The sequence below is a fragment of the Meles meles genome, chromosome 3, assembly GCF_922984935.1.
Source record: "Meles meles chromosome 3, mMelMel3.1 paternal haplotype, whole genome shotgun sequence".
NCBI lineage: Eukaryota > Metazoa > Chordata > Mammalia > Carnivora > Mustelidae > Meles > Meles meles.
The window spans coordinates 79473592-79493057 of NC_060068.1; the positions used below are offsets into that span (position 1 = coordinate 79473592).

At 35.5% G+C, this 19466-nt stretch overlaps 1 protein-coding gene across 1 annotated transcript in view; it reads left to right on the forward strand.

Moving 5' to 3' along the window:
* AP3B1 (adaptor related protein complex 3 subunit beta 1) overlaps positions 1–19466 on the forward strand; it is a 284643-nt gene that overhangs the window by 42104 nt on the left and 223073 nt on the right. The window contains exon 3 of the mRNA XM_046000421.1: positions 591–665. Within this exon, the coding sequence (XP_045856377.1) occupies positions 591–665 (75 nt within the window). The remainder of the gene's footprint in view (positions 1–590; positions 666–19466) is intronic.

Here is a 19466-nt window from a genome sequence, read left to right on the forward strand (position 1 = left end):
TGAATGAAATGTTAGGAGTTTTAGAGATTGTAGATTAGTATAGCCTGAAAAGATGGTGATGCCCAGAATTTTAGTGGGCAGAGAAGAGGACTTGGTGAAGGGAACTTTGGAAAGTAGTGGTTGGAGTTACTAGGAGGGGGGACCCATGAAAAGAAAGCCAGAGGAGAAATAGCTTGTTTAAAATAACATTTATTCCACCCTCACCCCCGCTTCCATTGCAAATGCAGTATAATTTTAATATAAGAACCTGGGAAATAAAGAACAGTATAAATATTTAAAAAGTATTTATACCCTCATTAGCCAGAGAAAACTACTGTAAATATTTTATTATATGTCTTAAACTACTATATATTCTTCTTTAAAGTGTCTATGTATTTGTATATTTATATTGTTACAGAAGTCACTGGTTCTTGATGCAGGCAGTTGAGATGAGTAGTAAGATAACTCAAAAAGACTTTAGCTTGTTAATTCCATAGCTTATTTGCTGATTCCATTTTCTAAATATTTAAAGTATGTAGAATTTATGTTTTATTTTCAGATGACTAATTTAAAAAAGGTTTCAGCTCTAATGCTCCACTTTTATTCTTCAGATGATTGCAAAAGGGAAAAATGCATCTGAACTATTTCCTGCTGTTGTGAAGAATGTGGCCAGTAAAAATATTGAGGTACTTTTTTTTTTTTTTTAAATATTCTATTCATTTATTTGAGAGAGAGGGAGTGAGTGTGTGCACATGTTTGCTGAGCCAGTGGGGGTGGGCTTGGTAAGAGCAGAGGGGGAGGGAGAGAGAGAGAGAGGGAGGAGGGGAAACAATCTTAAGCAGACTCTGTGCGAGTACGTAGCCTGACCCCACAATCTCGAGATCATCACCCCATCAAAACCAAGAGTCATGTTCAACCACTTAACAGGCTGAGCCACCCAGGTGCCCCTTGAGTGCTATTTTGTTTCATAGTTTTCATGATTCCTTTTGTTGTAAAAGAATCATACTTTTCAGTTACTTAGAAATGCAGCATAAGATCCTTATGTATAACTAGATTTTTTTTGTTATAATTTAAATGTCCATAATCTTAAATAAATAAATACAGTATTTGGATTTTTGGATGGAGAATGTGAAAAGTAAATTGAGATCAATTCACCTTGGTGAATGATAGCAACTTATTGTGTAATCTTAGAAACCAGTTTACTTGAAATTCTGTCCCAGGGACTTAATTTTAAGACAGCACATATTGCATGAAATGGACCTAAGTTCAGGCAGTTTAAGGGCAGTGTTTGAAACCCAAGTTATTATCATTCCATTATCATTCCAAATGTAGTGTTCTTTTTGAAACATTTTTGCTCTGGTATACCCTGACTCTGTACAGCAGGAGGTGGGCAGAGGCAGGATGTGTTGTGAGCCTTCAGTTACTTGTCTCTGTGTGGGTTTTTAAGTGGTGTTTGAAACAGGAATTCAAAGAACTTTGAGGCCAAGGAAATGGGTTGGATGGACTAATAACTTTTGATAGAGTACAAAAGAAAAATAAGTGCCCTTGAGTAGGATGAGTAGGATGAAGAAGAGTTCCATGACAGGGATAAGAGATTGATCTGAGCAAATGGCTTGTTTTTAAAACAAGGATTGAATGACCATGTCTGTCATGGATCTCACTGTCAACTAATGTGGTAGTGATGGTCTAGAGGATATGTTTACTCCGTAACAAGTATAGATATGCGCATGAGAATGAAAATGCCAGCACACATGCATCCTCTTTGCCCATTGCTAACAGCTGTGAATATCAACTATAGGGAATGTGCTTGGCTCTGTTTTTGAGTCTGGAAAGTTTGATGGAAGGGGCAATCTCCCCTGGAGAATATTTTCAAGGACTTAGTGACACTTGAATAATATGCTGTATGTGGTGATATATTTTAATTTTTCAAAAATTTTTTCTTTTCTAAATATCTAGGGATAGATCAGTTGCATTGTCTGGAAAATGTATATTTAATTTTTAGAAAATAGTTTATGAGTTTTCCAGGGAGGCTGAACCATTTACATTCCCACCAGCAATTGTATGGGAGTTCTAGTTGGTTCACATCCCTTCCAAGACTTGATCTTGTTAGACTCTTTTTAACATTAGCCACTTTGGTAGGTATTTAATGGTATTTCATTGTGCCTTTATTTACATTTTCTTATATTTAGTGATGTTGAGCATTTTTTCATGATTCATTGATTAGTCATCTTTCCTCTAAACTGTTTAAATCTTCAGCCTGTTTTTAATTTTTTTTTATTAAAGTGTAAAAATTCTGGTACCAGAATAATCAGAAGATGGTTATTTACTATTATTTATTTTCTCTTGATGTGTGGCTTGCCTTTTTCTTTTCTTAATACCTTTAAAAAAACAAACATTTGATTTTGATAATGTCCATCTTATCTGTTTTCTCTTCAGTTATACTTCCTGATTTTTTATGTGATCTGTTTAAGAAATCTTTGCCTAACCTAATGTCAAAGATTTTTCCGTATTGTTCTTAAAGTTTAATGGTTTTAGCTATTATATTTAGGTCTGTGATCTATGTCACTGGTGTATGATCCACAGGTTCTGTGATTCACTGGGAGGATTCATAAGACTCAAGATATAGTCATAGCTATGATTTAGTACAGTCAAAGACACAGCAAAATCAGGCCCCGAAATAGTTGCGTGGGGAGAAGTCCAGAGGAAATTAGATGCAAGCTTCTAAGATCCTTTCCCACTGATTTTCCCAGTGACAATTCCTCCAGCATCAGTTGTGACAAAAAGCGTCAAGTGTTGTCCACTAGGAAGACTCATTAGTGACTCAGTGCCCAGGTCTTTCACTGGGGGCTGTTCATGTAGGCATTAACTGCCTAGCAAGTACCAAAATTCCTGACTCCCTGAAAGAAAGCAAATGTTAGAGCATAAACCATATTGTTGGTATGTAAACCATGCTTCTCAGGGAATGTGGGAATACCCCTGAGATTCAAGTTCCCAGATGCCATTAGGGCCAACTTTGTAAGCAGACTTTCTAAGGATAGCAGTCTCTGGCCTGCTCTATTAACTCTTTACTGTGCAAAGAGTTTTTATTTTATTTTTTATTTTTTAAAGATTTTATTATTTATTTATTTGACAGAGATCACAAGTAGGCAGAGGCAGGCAGAGAGAGGCGGGGGTGGGGTGGGGGAGAAGCAGGCTCTCTGCTGAGCAGAGAGCCCGATGCGGGGCTGGATCCCAGGACTCTGAGATCATGACCTGAGCGAAGGCAGGGGCTTAACCCACTGAGCCACCCAGGTGCCCTGCAAAGAGTTTTAAATTAGAGTTTGCGTGTGATATGAAGTAAGGTTTGAGATTTCAAGATACATTTTCCCCCCAGATATTTAATTGTACTAGTATCATTTTTTAAATTAGCATCTAATGTATTATTTGCTCCCAGGGTATAGGTCTGTGAATCATCAGGCTTACACATTTCACAGCACTCACCATAGCACATACCCTCCCCAATATCCATAACCCAGCCACCCTATCCCTAACAACCCCCTGCCCCCCGCAACCTCAGTTTGTTTTGTGAGATTAAGAGTCTTATGGTTCATCTCCTTCCTGATCCCATCGTATTTCCTTTTTTTAAAAAGAAAACTATATCTTTTCTGCCTTGAATTATCTTTCCATGTCTTGTGAAAAATTCTTGATCTTATGGGTGCAAGTATATTTCTGGACTCTGTTCTGTTCCATTGATCTGTTTACCATACCCACTGCCCAGTTTACTATAGTCTTGAAGTCAGGTAGTATAAGCACTCCAGTCTTGTTCCGTTTTTAATCTTATTTTGGCTAATCTGGGTCCTTTGTCTTTTTATGTAAGTGTTAAAATTAGCGTGTCAGTTTCTTCAAAAGCCTGTTAGAATTGATCTTGTTTGCATTGAATTTATAGGTCAGTTGGGAAGAATTGCCATCTTTACTGTATTAAGTCTTCCAATCCTTGAATGTGGTCTTCTATAATTACCTTTTGCAGTGTCTTGTAGTTTTTGGTATACAAGTTTTGCACGTACTTTAAATTTAGCTTTTAGTAGTTTTAAATGCTTTTTTTTTTTTTTTTTTTTTTTTTTTTTTTAGAGATTTTATTTGAGATAGAGCATGAGCACAAGCAGGGGAAGCAGCAGAGAGGGAGAAGCAGGCTCCTCGCTGAGCAGGGAGCCCGAGGCCAGGCTCCATCCCAGGACCCTGGGAGCGTGACCCAAGCTGAACGCAGACACCTAACAGACTGAGCCACCCAGATGCCTCTTGAATGCTATTTTAAACAACATAGCCTTTTAAATTTCATTTCCCAATTGGTTATTGCTAGCATACAGAATTGATTTTTGTATATTGATCTTGTGTCTGGGTTAAATTCAGTTATTAGTTCTGATAGCTATTTTATAGATTTCTTTGACTTTGTTACATGATCATATCATGTGCAACTATAATTTTACTTTCTTATTTTAAAAGATTTTATTTATTTATTTGACAGAGAGAGACACAGTGAGAGAGGGAACACAAGCACGGGGAATGGGAGAGGGAGAAGCAGGCTTCCTGCCAAGCAGGGAGCGGGATGCGGGGCTCGATTCCTGAACCCTGGGATCATGAACTGAGCTGATGGCAGACACTTAACAACTGAGCCACCCAGGCACCCCTAATTTTAGTTTCTATTCTTTTTTTCTTGTCATATTATACTGAGTACAGTTTACGTTACAGTGTTGAATGGAAGTGATGAGGATGGTTATCCTTGCCTTATTTCTCATTTAGAAAGCACTGAGCCTTTTCCCATTGATTATAATATCAGCTATAGGTTTCTTTTCTTCTTTTTTTTTTTTAAACAAGCTGTCTGTAATCATGTTGAAGAGTTCTTTCTATCCCTAGTTTGCTGGAAGTTTTTATAGTGAATGAGTTTTGAATTTTTTTCAAGTGCTTTTTCTGTAACTGTTGAAATTATCATATGATTTTTCTCTATAATTTTGGATAAAGTCAATGACTGGGATTAATTTTCACTTATTAAACCTTTTTATTCATGGTGTATTAAACTTTTGTCTATATTGTTAGACTTGATTTGCTAACTAACTTTTTGTTAAGGAGTTTCACAGCTATTGTGTGAATTGAGGGATTATTGTGTTATTGAAGGATTTTTTTTCTTTTTACTTTCAGTGGCTTTTGTTTTGATATTAGGATAATCAGGTTAGTACTAGCTTTATAAAATGAGTTGGGATGTATTTCCCCTTTGTTGTCTTAAAGAATATGTGTGGAGTTATTTCATCTTAAATGGTATTATTTTATCCTTACTGTGAAGTTATCTAGGCTTTGAGTTTGTTTTGTGGGAAGGTTTTAAATTATGAATTTAAGTTGTTTATTGGGCATAGACTTCTTTGGGAAATAGTTAACTCACCAGGCATGGGTTGCTCAAATAGTCATAAGAAAGGTCTGTTTTCAGGACAGTCCCTTGTCTGTCTTGGGCAGACTGAGCTATTGGACTGTTCTGTGTGATAAAAGTATTTTATGTATCTGTTGTCTTGAGCCATGGTGTACCAGTTTGTCCAGATAGTGTATACTAAAATTGTAATTTATGGTAAACACCTGCTTTTTCTTTTCCTGTTCTGGAGCTTCAGTTACTGATCTCTTATGTAGTGATGATAATGTGTGTAGTTGTACAGTTATCTACATGACTGAACCTTAATAAATGCTCTGGACTGTCTTTCTCAGTCAAGTTTCCCCAGTTGGATGTACTTTGTGTATGTCATCACACTGTTGTTCAAGGAATTAAGCAGATCTTATGGTGATTCCACTGGTGGTAGGACTCTTGGAAGCTTGGGCCTGGTTTCCTTTGACTTCCCCCATGTAACTTCTCCTTTTACTAATTTAACTATGTATCCTGCTGCTGTAATGAACCGTAATCCTAAGTATAACAAGTTTTTGAGTCCTGTAAATCCTTCTGGCCAATCATCCATCCTGAAGATGCTCTTGGTGGACGCCCAACAGGGGGGTAATTAAGATTTTCTATTTCTTCTGGGATCTGGGTTGGTAATTTGTCTTTCAAGAAATTTATTCACTTCATCCAGGTAGTCAGTTTATTAACCTAAAGTTGTTTATAATATTCCCTTAGTTTTTTTTTTTTAAAGATTTTATTTATTTGACAGAGAGAGAGATCACAAGTAGGCAGAGAAGCAGGCAGAGAGAGAAGGGGAAGCAAGCTTCCTGCTGAGCAGAGAGCCCAATGCGGGACTCAATCCCAGGACCCTGGGATCATGACCTGAGCTGAAGGCAGAGGCTTAACCCACTGAGCCACCCAGGTGGCCCTCCCTTAATACTTTTTAGTGTCTGCCTTCTGCAGTGATATTTTCTCTTTCCTTCCTGATATTGGTAGTTGTTGTCTTTGCTCTATTTCTCTTGATTAACTTAGAGCCTTATCAGTTTTATTGAGCTTTTGAAAAATAGCTTTTGGTTTTATGAGTTTACTTTTTTCTGTTTTCTATGTCATGGATTTTTTTTTTATTATTATTGAGTTTGTATTTATCTTTGATATTTCAGGCTTATACATAATTTTGTTTTTTTTTGATATCTTGAGTTGGGGACTCAGATCAAATCTTTTTGTTATTATAAACCTTTAACACTATGTATTTTCTTCTAAACATTACTTCGGTTGCATTTTCCAAATTTAATTTTATGTATTTTCATTGTTTAGTTGAAATTTTTTATTTACTTAATGATTTCTATTTTGACTCATGGATTATTTAAAAGTATGTTGTTTAATTTCCTCATATTGGGGGTGAGAGGGTATCTTAATGATCTTAACATTGATTGCTTTGTAACATAATTCCATTTTAGTCTCAAAACATACCTAGTATTATTTCATTCTTAAACTCTATGAAAACTTGGGGCACCTGGGTGGCTCAGTAGGTTAAGCCTCTGCCTTTGGTTCAGGTCATGATCTCAGGGTCCTGGGATTGAGCCCCACATCAGGCTCTCTGCTCGGCAGGGAGCCAGCTTATCCCCCTTTCTCTGCCTGTCTCTGCCTACTTGTGATCTCTGTCTCTGTCAAATAAATAAAATCTTTAAAAAAAAACTCTATGAAAACTTGTTTATAGATCATCAAAGTTTATTATAGTGTGCATACCGTGTGCAATTAAAGAGAATGTGTATTCTGCTATTGTTGTATATATATTCTATAAGCGTTATTTAAATAAATGTGGTTGATAATGTTGTTTATTTATATTTTTAAAATTGTTTTTACTGACTTCTCTAGTTGTTCCACTGATTGCTAGGAGAGGAATTTTGAATCTCCCAATCATGATTCTGAAATTGTTCATTTCTCCCTTTAATTTAGCCATTTCCTAGCATATATTTTAAAGTACTCCCATTAGGCAGCATTCCTTTTTTGTCTTCCTGATGAATTGACCTTGTTATCCTAAAATAAGTCCTTCTTTATCTCTGGTAATGTTTTTTGTCTTAAAGTCTATTTGATCTGTTATTACTATTGCCACTCCAGCCTTTTCATCTCTTTGTATAGTGTATATATTTTTTTCATCTATTTGCTCTCAACCTCTCTGTGTCTTTGTATCTAATGTACGTCTCTTATTGACAACATGTAGCTCCATCTTTTCTTTATCTATTATGTTAAACTGTGCCTTTGAGGATTGTTTATTCTTTTAACACTTAATGTCATTATTGATGTGTGCAGATTTGAGTGTACTGTTACACTGTTTCTTTTCTATGTGTTCCTTTTGTTTTTCTTTTCCTTTCCTCTTGTTTTGGAGGAAATCCCGTTTTAAATGTTCTTGTTTTTATTATTTATTTATTTTTAAAGATTTTATTTATTTATTTGACAGAGAGAGACACATACATCAAGAGAGGGAACGCAATCATGGGAAGTGGGAGAGGAAGAAGCAGGCTTCCCATTGAGCAGGGAGCCCAGTGTGGGGGCTTGATCCCAGGACTCTGGGATCATGACCTGAGCCGAAGGCAGATACTTAATGACTGAGCCACCCAGGCGCCCCACTTGTTTTTATTTTTAATATGTTTATCTCTGCATTATTTTTACCATTGACTGTATTCATTCTTAACTTTTTGTAGTTTCATTTAATACTGCATCTGTTCACTTAAAATACATAAATCTTGGGGCGCCTGGGTGGCTCAGTGGATTAAGCCGCTGCCTTCGGCTCGGGTCATGATCTCAGGGTCCTGAGATCGAGCCCCGCGTCGGGCTCTTTGCTCCGCAGGGAGCCTGCTTCCTCCTCTCTCTCTGCCTGCCTCTCTGCCTACTTGTGCTCTCTCTCTCTGTCAAATAAATAAAATAAAATTTAAAAAAAAAAAAATCTTGCAACTATATACCTCTACATTCCTCTTATCTTTTTATGTTTTAGTTATTATGTGTGTCAATTTAAAAACATCTTAAGGCAATGCAATTTTTGCTTTATATACTCATGATTTTTAAGTTTTTATTTTTTTTTAAGTTTATTTGACAGACAGAGATCACAAGTAGCCAGAGAGTCAGGCAGAGAGAGAGGAGGAAGCAGGCTCCCTGCCGAGCAGAGAGCCCGATGTGGGGCTCAATCCCAGAACCTGGGATCATGACATGAGCCGAAGGTAGAGGCTTTAACCCACTGAGCCACCCAGGCACCCCATACTCGTGATTTTTAAAGAAATTCAGAGAAAAAACCCAAAAAAGTGATTATCATTTACTCAGATATTTACCATTCCTGTTGTTCTTTGTATTGTTAAGATTCAAATTTCTAACTATCATTATCTTCCTGCCTTAGGAAGTACCATTAGTTTTTGCTGTGGTGTAGATCTGCTTGTAATGAAATCACTTGATTGAAAGTATTTCCATTTTATCTGTTTCTAAAAGATTATTTCATTGGTCATAGAATTATGGGTTTTATAATTGTTGTTATTGTTGTTTTTCTTTTAGCATTCTAAAGATGTTTTAAAGATCCTCTATAATTCCTTATATAATGTCACTATTAACTGAAAAATTGATACAACTTAGATAATTTGTCATTTTTCTCTCGATACTTTCATGTTTTACTCTTTATCTTTGACTTTCAGTTGTCTTGCTTTGAGCTTCTTTGTGTTCCTTTAGCTTGGTATCTGTTGAGTATCTTAGATCTGTGAATTTCTGCCTTTGACCAAACTTGTGGAAATTTTGGCTGTCATTTGTCTTTTCTTTTGCTTTCTTATCTTTTGTTTTATTCTCTTTCTTTTCTTTTTTTTAGTCTTGGGCATACAGTATAATAATTCGACACTTCCAAACATTGCCTTGTGTTCATCACAAGTGTACTCATTCATCCCCATCACCTATTTAACTCATCCCCCTACCCACCTGCCTAGTGGTAACCGTTGTTTTATTCTCTATAGTTAAGAGTATATTTCTTGTTTTGTGTCTCTCTCTTTCTCTTTGTTTGTTTTGTTTCTTAAATTCTACGTGAGTGAAATCATAGGATATTTATCTTTCCCTGACTGACTTATTTCACTTAGTATCCTGTTCTCTGGCTCCATCCGTGTCATTGCAAATGGCAAGATTTCATTCTTTTTTATGGCTGAGTGATATTCCACATATCTGTATGTATAGGCGCATGCACGCACACACACATACACACACACACACACACACCGCCTCTTCTTTACCCATTTGTCACTCGATGGACACTTGGTCTGCTTCTATATCTTGGCTATTGTAATTAATGCTACTATAAACATCAGCGTGGCCATTATATCTTTATTTAATCTTTTGCTTCATTCTCTTCTTCTGGTATTGAAATTATATGTGTGTTGTATTTTTGATAATCTCTAACAGTATATGAAGCTTTATTGGTTTTCTTATATCTTTTTTGTTTTCTTCACATTGGATTTTTATTCATGTTTTCCAGTTCACACTCATTCTTCTGCCATCTTCATTTGATTGTACATTCAGTGAACATTTTTTCATTTTAGAATTTCCATTTCTTTCTTATTTTTTCTATTTTTTTGTGAGATTTGTTTTATTTTTCATTAACTGAGAACACAACATTTTCTTTTACCTAATTAAGAATAAGTATAATAGCAGCTCTAAAGTCAATGTCTGCTGGTTCTAATGTCCTGTTTTTCTTAAGCTTTCATTTGGTTGATTTTCTTATGTTTTCTTATGTCTATGTATATGCACACATTTCCTTAGTTATTCTTATGTTGGATAATTTTGAGTTCTGTTCTTGTCATTACATTAAATTCTGGAGATTCTGTATTATTTTATTTTTCCTCCACAGGTGGAATTTTTGAAGGTGGTAATCCTGACTGGGTTCAGATTGGAAATTCTATTTCTTAAGTAGCAGCTTCAATCTCATTTTGTATTTTTTGTTTTTTGCTGAGCTGCTTTGAGTCTATTCTCTCTGCTTGTGTGGTTCAGGATTTAGTCAGAGATGTGGGTGGAGGAGATTAAGGATTGTTTGAGGAGCCCATCTCTACCTCTCTCCCTGCTGGGATTCCCCTACTTTCTTCAGTGGCCAGAATTTTCCCAAGTTCTTTTTTTTTTTTTTTTTTTTTTTTTTTTTGGTTCCTTTTGCTAGAGAAACTGGTTTGTCCATCAGTACCTCTACTTGGACTTCATCCACTATTCGCTTGGCCTTGCCAAAAAGCCATGGAAGTGGGAAATTTACTTTACATGGCTCTCTTTTTTGTCATCTTTGCGCATATACTCCTAACTAGTGTATAGTTATATACTGTCTACTGCTGTTTCACCACCAGGGCTCACAGTGTTTTTGTAACATGTCTAGTTTTTTTTTTTAGTTTTCTGTGGGAAATTGTTCTGGTGCAATTTTACTCCAAAGTTACCAGAAGTTCAGTCATCTCTTAAAGAGATTTAAAAATGAGTTGCCCGCTCCCCAAAGTCTTTCATGTGTTCTCTCATGTTTACCATTTGTGGCTCACTTCATTCCTTTGTATAGGCCCAAATATTATATTTGATATTATTTTCCTTAGGATAGAGGACATTTCTTGTTTTGCTGGTAATGAATTCTTACAGCTTTTGTTTTTAAAAAGTCTTTATTTTGCCTATAATTTCAAAATATTTAGTAAAATTTACAGTTGTACATTTACAGCCTTTTTTGTTTAGGATTTAAAAAATATTTCATTGTTTTCTGTCCTGCAAGTTTCCTGTCATTCCTGTCATTGTTAATCTCTGTTTCATTGTGTGTAATATGTCTTTCTTTTCTCTTGTTGGTTTTAAGATTTTTCTCTCCAGCACTGGATCTAAACTTGATTGTGATATACCTTGACTTTTTTTTTTTTTTTTCATGTTTATCTTCCAAGTCTGTGGAGCTCTTCTATTTTGTGGGCTTACGGTTTTCTTAAAATTTGGAAAAATTTCATCCATTAAATTTTCAAAACTATATTTTCTCTCTTGTCTCTCCCTCTGGCACTTCTAGTATACATATAGACTAATTGATGTTGTCCTACAGGTGCCTGTTACTGTGTTTGTTTTTTTTCCCAAGTCTTTTCTCTCTCTGCTTCATTTTGATAGTTTCTCTTGCTGTATATTCAAGTTAACTGACTTTTCCTTTTGCTGTGTCTAACTCGTTAATCTCTTCCACTCTATTTATTGTATCAGCATTTATATTTTTCATCTGTAGATGTTTCATTGGGTCAGTTTCACATCTTGTAATTCTCTCCACAACATAGTCATATTTTTGTATACCTTCTTGGGCATATGGAGCATATTTACAAGTTATTGTAAAGTCCTGCTTCTTTTTTTTTCTTTTCTTTTTTTTTTAACGTAAACTGTTCCCAAAGTGGGGCTCAAACTCATAACTCTGAAATCAAGAGTCACATGTTCTACTGAACAGGTGCCCCTTTGCTATTTCTATCACTTCTGTCATTTTGAGTCTTTTTCTATAGATTGATTTTTCTTATGGTTATGATTCATATTTTTGTAATTTTTAAATATCCTTAGTAAATTTTAATTGGATGCTAAAAAATACAATGTTTGTGTTGTCTTTTGTTGGATCTTGTTGTATTCCTTTAAATTGTGTTGATTTTCTTTTGATACACAGTTAAGTTATATGGAATCATTTGATTTTGCAAAGCATACATTTAAGCTTAATTAGGGAATACAGAAATATTTTTAGTCTAGATTAATTTAATCCCACTCCTAAAGTGATGTTCTTCTTAGGATTCTACTCAAAAACCTATGTATTTATTTATCAGACATTTTGTGTCTGCCTGATAAGACATGAATTATTCCTAACTCTTTGTGATTGTCTTTTTCCGGTGTTTGTTTTTGGTGTTCTGTGTTCTTTTGTTGTTATTTTTTTGTTTGTTTTTTGTTTTTTGTTTTTTTGATCTGGCCTCAGGTAGTTTCATCTGTCTTGTGCATGTCTAAGATTTGGTGGTTGTCCTCTGCAGTGTGTGTGCTGTCTCCTTCTCACTATCTTTGTGAAGTTTCCTCCTGTTTGTTTTTCTGCTCTACAAATTCTAGCAGTCTTGGCCTCTAAACTTTGATCTCTCTCTCCTCAGCACAGTGAGTCTTCAGTATTCTTTTGAGTTGCCCCTGGTGTGCTGGTGGATATATAGCCCTCTTCAGTAGCACTCACTTTGACTTTTCCCTCTGAGGACTCACAGTACTGGGTTGCTTGTTGTCCAACATATGAAAACTGTTTTTTCCCCGATCTTCTATTTGGTTAAGGTAGGAGGGTAAACCAGGTCTCTCGGTTATTATTAAATTACAGCTTCGTATGAAAATGACACACTAGTCTCAGTTTCCCCTACTTTGTATGTGGAATTGTGAATTTATAACCTGTGACATACTTGAAAATTCACATCATTTTTTCTAGCCTCTGCATCAGATTTCTATAGCAGTGTCTTATAGTGCTTTATGGCCAGAATATACTGAATGAGCCATAAATCTTTAGCAATTTTATAGTCCACGCTTAAGTATTTTTAGTTTCAGAAACAAAGCATTTTTTTTTTTTTAATGAAGAGATTGGGTAGATACAGAAAAAAATGAGTGAATAAAATAATCTTGAAAATGATGGTAGAATTTTTTAAGTAGAACAGTAAGATTAGTGAGGTTATACTTCAGTTATTATATAATACAAATACAAGATTGATGTGAAGTAGACTCTTAGCTATTATTTTAATACTATGACAGTGGATTGGGTGTTACTGTGTCTCTAATATAAGGTAAATTAGTTTAAATAGTTTTTCCTAATATAAGGTAAGTTAGGTTAAATAATCTTTGATTTATGTATTCAAAATCTGGAAAGGGAGTGTCTGGGTGGCTCAGTGGGTTACACTCAGGTCATGGTCTCAGGTCATGGTCTCAGGGTCCTGGGATCGAGCCCCGTGTTTGGCTCTCTGCTCAGCAGGGAGCCTGCTTCCCCCTCTCTCTCTGCCTGCCTCTATGCCTACTTGTGATCTCTCTCTCTGTCAAATAAATAAATAAAATCTTTAAAAAAAAATCTGGAAGAGTAAAATAGGAGTCTATTTTATATAATTTCTAAAGCCCACATTTCCATATATAAAAAGAAACATTTTCCCATCGCCATTTTAACTTTATTAGAATAATTTATATTATAAGATTTTGAAGATAAGTACTTTAAACCCATTTTTAGATACTTTATAAAGTATCTAAATTTTTTTTTATGAGATAATGCATACATTTTTTTTATGAGATAATGCATACATTATATATTTTGGATAAGTGAATTTTGCTACCAAATGATTTGTTATCATAAACTCAGTTTGACTAACTTGGGAAAATTAAAATCAAAACACTTAATTCATTTAATATTGGACTTAAATAGGGTCTCTATTCCTAGGAACAATGATTGCTAATATTTAAAAGATGTTGTTTGTGCTTACATATACCCTCATTTTATCCTCACAGATAACGCTGTGAGGTTGATTCTGTCATTTCCCAAATTTTATATATGAGGGCAAGATAGCAGACAGGTTAAATTATCTGACCAAGGTCACACAGCTACTGTGTTTCAGAGTCAGAATCCAAAGCCAGGTGGCTTGTCTTCAGAATCCATCTTAGACGGTTACCCTTTTAGAGCTGTCCTTCCTATTTGGTGCTTCCTTCCTCCTCTTCTGCCTTAATGACTTTGGCCCCAAATCAATATCTGGTATTAGCTATATTTGGGAGGTATCTGGCATTGGTATAATTTTTTTTTATGTTTTAGAGATTGGTAGAAATGAGCAAGTCCTTAGTAATTGGCAGTAAATTAGCTAGTTTCCCTTGGATTTATAGTCTTCTTATAAACAGAAAATCCCGTGTTATTTATTGTTCATCCAAAGCTGTTTGTACTATTCAGGAGTTATAATAGTAGAACGTCCCTGTTTGTTCATCTTTTCCCTTCACACTCAGATTCTCTTATACTGCCTAATGTTCTGCAACAAAAATGTCACTATAAACATAATTAGTGGTCTATTTGTTGGATTTCTTTTGTTCTCAAAATACCTTGTTTTTTGAAATTATACTTAATGCTCTAATGTTGTGAGAAAACTGACATAAGCTTCTTAAAATTTATGTTTAGAGAATTGATTGATTGATGTTTCATTGCTATTAGCTGCAAAATTTCATTTTTATTAGTACATGCTGCCTTAGACACACAGTTAAGCTGTACGTCATCTTCATTTGATGTCAAATGATACCAAAAGTTACCTAGTAAGCAATCAGTGATTATAGTACAAAAATAATCAAAGGTTTAGTCAATAACTCATGAAGTTTGATGTACTAGTATTGATAAACTAATTAAACAGATCTGCCTGTGTTCTTCCAGCCTACTGGGGCTCTGCTATGATTAGCTTTACAGCAAGGAGTGTTGTAACATTGAATGAAGGTAACTGATCAGAGAATGGTGTAGTCACGGAGCTTTAAGTACTCCCATTTCTGGTCACAGAATGGTTTCAGGGAAACTAGGCTTTCTCTGCACACCTGCAGCCAGTCAGTGCATAGGCCTCTTGTGGTCAATATTGATTGATTCTTATAACAGAACTCGAACAAATTTGGTGTTTTGCAACCTTCTGTGATTTAATATTGTTATGCTTTTTGCTATAACAGTCACAAAAATCCTTCTCCAATAGTGAGTAATTACAGCAATGCCTGCTAGCTCAGCTGTAGATCTGAATGTTTCAGTGTTGCCAATATAAACCCCTGGATATATTCTGGAGTTCATAATTCTGCCTTAAAAGTTGGCTGTACAGTTACTTGATAAATAAAGGTGTTGCTGAGAAATAAATCACAGGAAGATGAGGGGATGGGTGGACTCTAATCCATTTTCTTTTGAAACTACAGAGAATTGTAGACTGGATCTGAATATAATTAGTAAGGCAAAAGAATATTTGAAATGATTAAATTTTTTTTCTTAAACCCACAAGTTAAAGACTTTGGAGGCAATCTTTGTAATACCTGTCATCTCTTCATAATATGTTCGTGTTTTTCTAGGCCTTTATTTGGTGAATTATAGTCACTGTGGTAAGTTAGATTCCTGATGTAGCAATTATGGGAAATGTCTTGATAAGTTTTTTCAGTTTACCACTGGGCAGTGATGTTTCATTCAGCTAATTATTGAACTCTTACTATATGCCAGACATGTGATACAGATCCTGAGAATATACAGATGAATAAGGAATGGTTCCTGTATTTAAGTAAACTCTTGTTCATTCTAAGGTGGAGTTGAGAAATATCTTACTTAAAAATGCATGTGTGTTGATTTGATTTATTGAAAATTCTATAAATCAGTCAACTAGCAGTGTTAATTGCTTTTTGGCACTGTTGTAATCTTAACTTAAAAATCTGGTGGTGGAAAAAGCTATCTCTGCCTCAGACAATTAGATAAATGCTTCTTAAACTATAATTAAAAACTTTATATTTCCATTTAACTATAATATAAAACATTGGGTATATTTTGGATCATATGGTTGCCATCTTATATAATAGCATTACATAATTTTGGAACCTACTTGTATTCTTGTGTAAGACTGCTTGCTTCTAAGTGAACATTGAAACGGTTTGTGGACTTTCAGTGGTCTAAGTGGGTTGATATCATCTGTGGATGTCTGATCACTTGGCTGAGACTGCTTTTGCTTGATTGGCGCTCAGAGGTGGTGGTGGAGGTGGTGGTGGTTGTGAGTGAGTTTGTTCCTGATAGGCTGATGTTCCAGTTGAAGAACTGTCGCAGGTTGGTTGACTTGCTAAAGTTTGTTCATTTAGCTTGAGTTTTTGTTGACCTGTTGGAGAGGTTTAAAACAGTTTTAGTGCCTGTATTTTATCACTACTACAGAAAAAGCTGTCTTTGTGGAAATGTAGGAACTTAAAAATATTTTACGTTTGAGATTTTTTTTTTTAATAATGAAAAAGTTTCAAATACAGGGGCACCTGGGTGGCTCAGTGGTTTAAGCCGCTGCCTTCGGCTCAGGTCATGATCTCAGGGTCCTGGGATCGAGTCCCGCGTCGGGCTCTCTGCTCGGCAGGGAGCCTGCTTCCCTCTCACTCTCTCTGCCTGCCTCTCTGCCTACTTGTGATCTCTCTCTGTCAAATAAATAAATAAAATCTTAAAAAAAAAAAAGTTTCAAATACTTTTATAATCCACAAAAGGACTATGTTTTATAGTAGAGAAAATTTAGAAAGATGAGATTCACCCCGAAGTAAAAATATCTTTGTTTTATCTGAACACACTTTTAATATTCATTGTAAAAAAATTAAATAATAAAGGCGTAAAGAGTGAATACCTCAGATATACTCACTGCTAACAATTTACTACATAGATTTCTTAACTTAGGCTTAAGTTTGAATCCTAGTTCTTCATTTAATAGATGTGCCATCTTGGTCAAGTTACTGAACCTCACTATGCTTCAGTTTCTTCCTGTGTAAAATAGGAGTAATAGTACCTGTTTATTGAATTGTGAATTTAAAATCAGTTAATTTAAGTAATACATTGATAATAATACCTGGGATGTAGTTATTGCTATATATAAGGTATTTGCTATTATTGCCATATTATGTCCATTCTAAGATGTTGGTTTTGTATTTTAAAGTTTCTGCAAGTGAGACTTAATGTTAAGAACAAGATGGGATTGGGAGGGAGACAAACCATAAATGACTCTTAATCTCACAAAACAAACTGGGGGTTGCTGGGGGGAGGTGGGATTGGGAGAGGGGGAGCGGGCTATGGACATTGGGGAGGGGTGGCGAACCATGAGAGACTATGGACTCTGAAAAACAACCTGAGGGTTTTGAAGGGTCAGGGGTGGGAGATTGGGGGGAACAGGTGGTGGGTAATGGGGAGGGCACGTTTAGCATGGAGCACTGGGTGTTGTGCAAAAAGAATGAATACTGTTATGCTGAAAAAATAAATAAAATGGAAAAAAAAATAAAAAAGAATTGATGGTGACTTATAATTGGCAGGGTTTGTTGTTTATAAAATAATAGGACATCCTAAAATTGATGGTGTACCTTAGATTAATAAATAAAATATGTGTGCATTTTTTATTAATATAGAAGTGATATCATATAATGCATATGATTTTGCACCTTAAAACATTTTACAAGGACTTTTTTTAAAAGATTTTATTTATTTGACAGAAAGATCACAAGTAGGCAGAGAGAAAGAGAGGGGGAAGCAGGCTCCCCACTGTGCAGAGAGCCCGATGCGGGGCTCGATCCCAGGACCCCAAGATCACGATCTGAGCCAAAGGCAGAGGTTAACCCATTGAGGCACCCAGGTGCCCCTGCAAGGACATATTTTTAATGTCAAGTGCAGATTTACTTAAATCTATTTGGTGGCTACATAGTATAATGTTATATGGGTATCCTGTGATTTATTGTACTTTTCATCTTTAATGGGCATTTTATTGTTTCACTTTTGCTTTGTGGAAAATATGATTAGCAGAACTTGGGGAAGGTGGGGTGATAACCTGAGTGGAGATTGAGACAAAAAAAGTGCAAGTTATATCTGGTTACTGTTCCTCTTTGACTGGAAAGGAATTTGGGGGCAGACTATGGACAGCGTTGGATACTGAGTTACAATTTTTTAAGGGTTTTAATTTTGTTTTTAAGACTTCGTTGATCCATTTACCATGGAAGGGTATTTGTAAATAAATTTTTTTGTTACTTTTACCTATAACCCTATCCTTATACTGTAAAAGAAAGTCTCTGCCTTCAGCTCAGGTCATGATCCCAGGGTCCTGGGATTGAGCCCCACATCGGACTCTCTGCTCAGCAGGGAGCCTGCTTCCTCCTCTCTCTCTGCCTGCCTCTCTGCCTACTTGTGATCTCTGTCTGTCAAATAAATAAAATTTAAAAAAAAAATGGATTAGTATCAACTTAACACGGTATGTTTAGCATTTTAAAAAAATGATGCAGATGTAGAAAGTATGCTCATTAAGTTTTCACTTTTACTTATAAAATTATAAAGAATATCCAAATAGTTTGAAATACAAGGTAAGGTCTAAAATTATCTTAAGAGGGTGCTGTGATGGATTGAATCTAGATTGTTGACAATTTCTATAGATAAATGTAAGATCTTGCCCTTTTTTTAAAAGAAGAAAACCTGACTAGGACATTTACTCAAATATGGCTTGGTTTAGTCAGTGTGCATTTAGAAAAGGTATATCGTATGCTTAAGAATAAGTTCTATCAGTGGAAGCCCCTCACATGGAACATGGCCTTAACTTGTTCTACTTCAACTTCATTTGTAGTTTGAGGTACTACACTGAAAGTAATGTGGACAAATTGGAGTGAGTTTAGAAAGAAGCAAACAGGATAGTGAAGGAACTCCAAAATATGCTGTGTTGGGGTTCCTCGCTGGCTTACTTGGTAGAACGTGTGACTCTTGATGGGGTTGTAGGTTCAAGCCCCACATTGGGCCTAGAGCTTACTTAAGAAAAACAAAACAACTGCATTGTGTCAAAGGAAATTGGAGGATGAGGGAAGGAAGGCCATAGCAATTATCTTTAAAAAATTTCACATTGGTTAGTAGGACATAAAATGTGGCCTGATGTAGCATTCTTTTTCCTTTTTCAGCATCAATTCCACCTGTTTCCAGCTACGTCCCCTCATTTCCTGTGCTCTATGAACATTCTATAAACTTTTAGATCTGTACTCTGTTGATATACTAAGAAATTAATCAGACACTGATATCTTAAGATACTTGAGAAGGAAGATATGGCTGTGAGCAGTGTCAGAAAGAAGCAGTTGATGAATTTCAACTCAAATTCTTATTTTTATTTTTCTTCATCATAATTCTGTTATATAGACTTAGTGATTAAATTGCTGTTTGAAACAGTTTTTGGAAGACACTTCCAGTCTTTTGGAATTTTTATTACATTAAATTGATATTTTGGTCTACCGTATTCTTACTAAGCTGAAAATATCATGTAATATATATCGGAATGTGACTGTTACCATATGGTCAAGGTTGGGGCTCCAGCACCTTTTGATTGATGAGAAAACACAAGTTCAAATACTATGTATTTAGTGGACAGAACCCAAG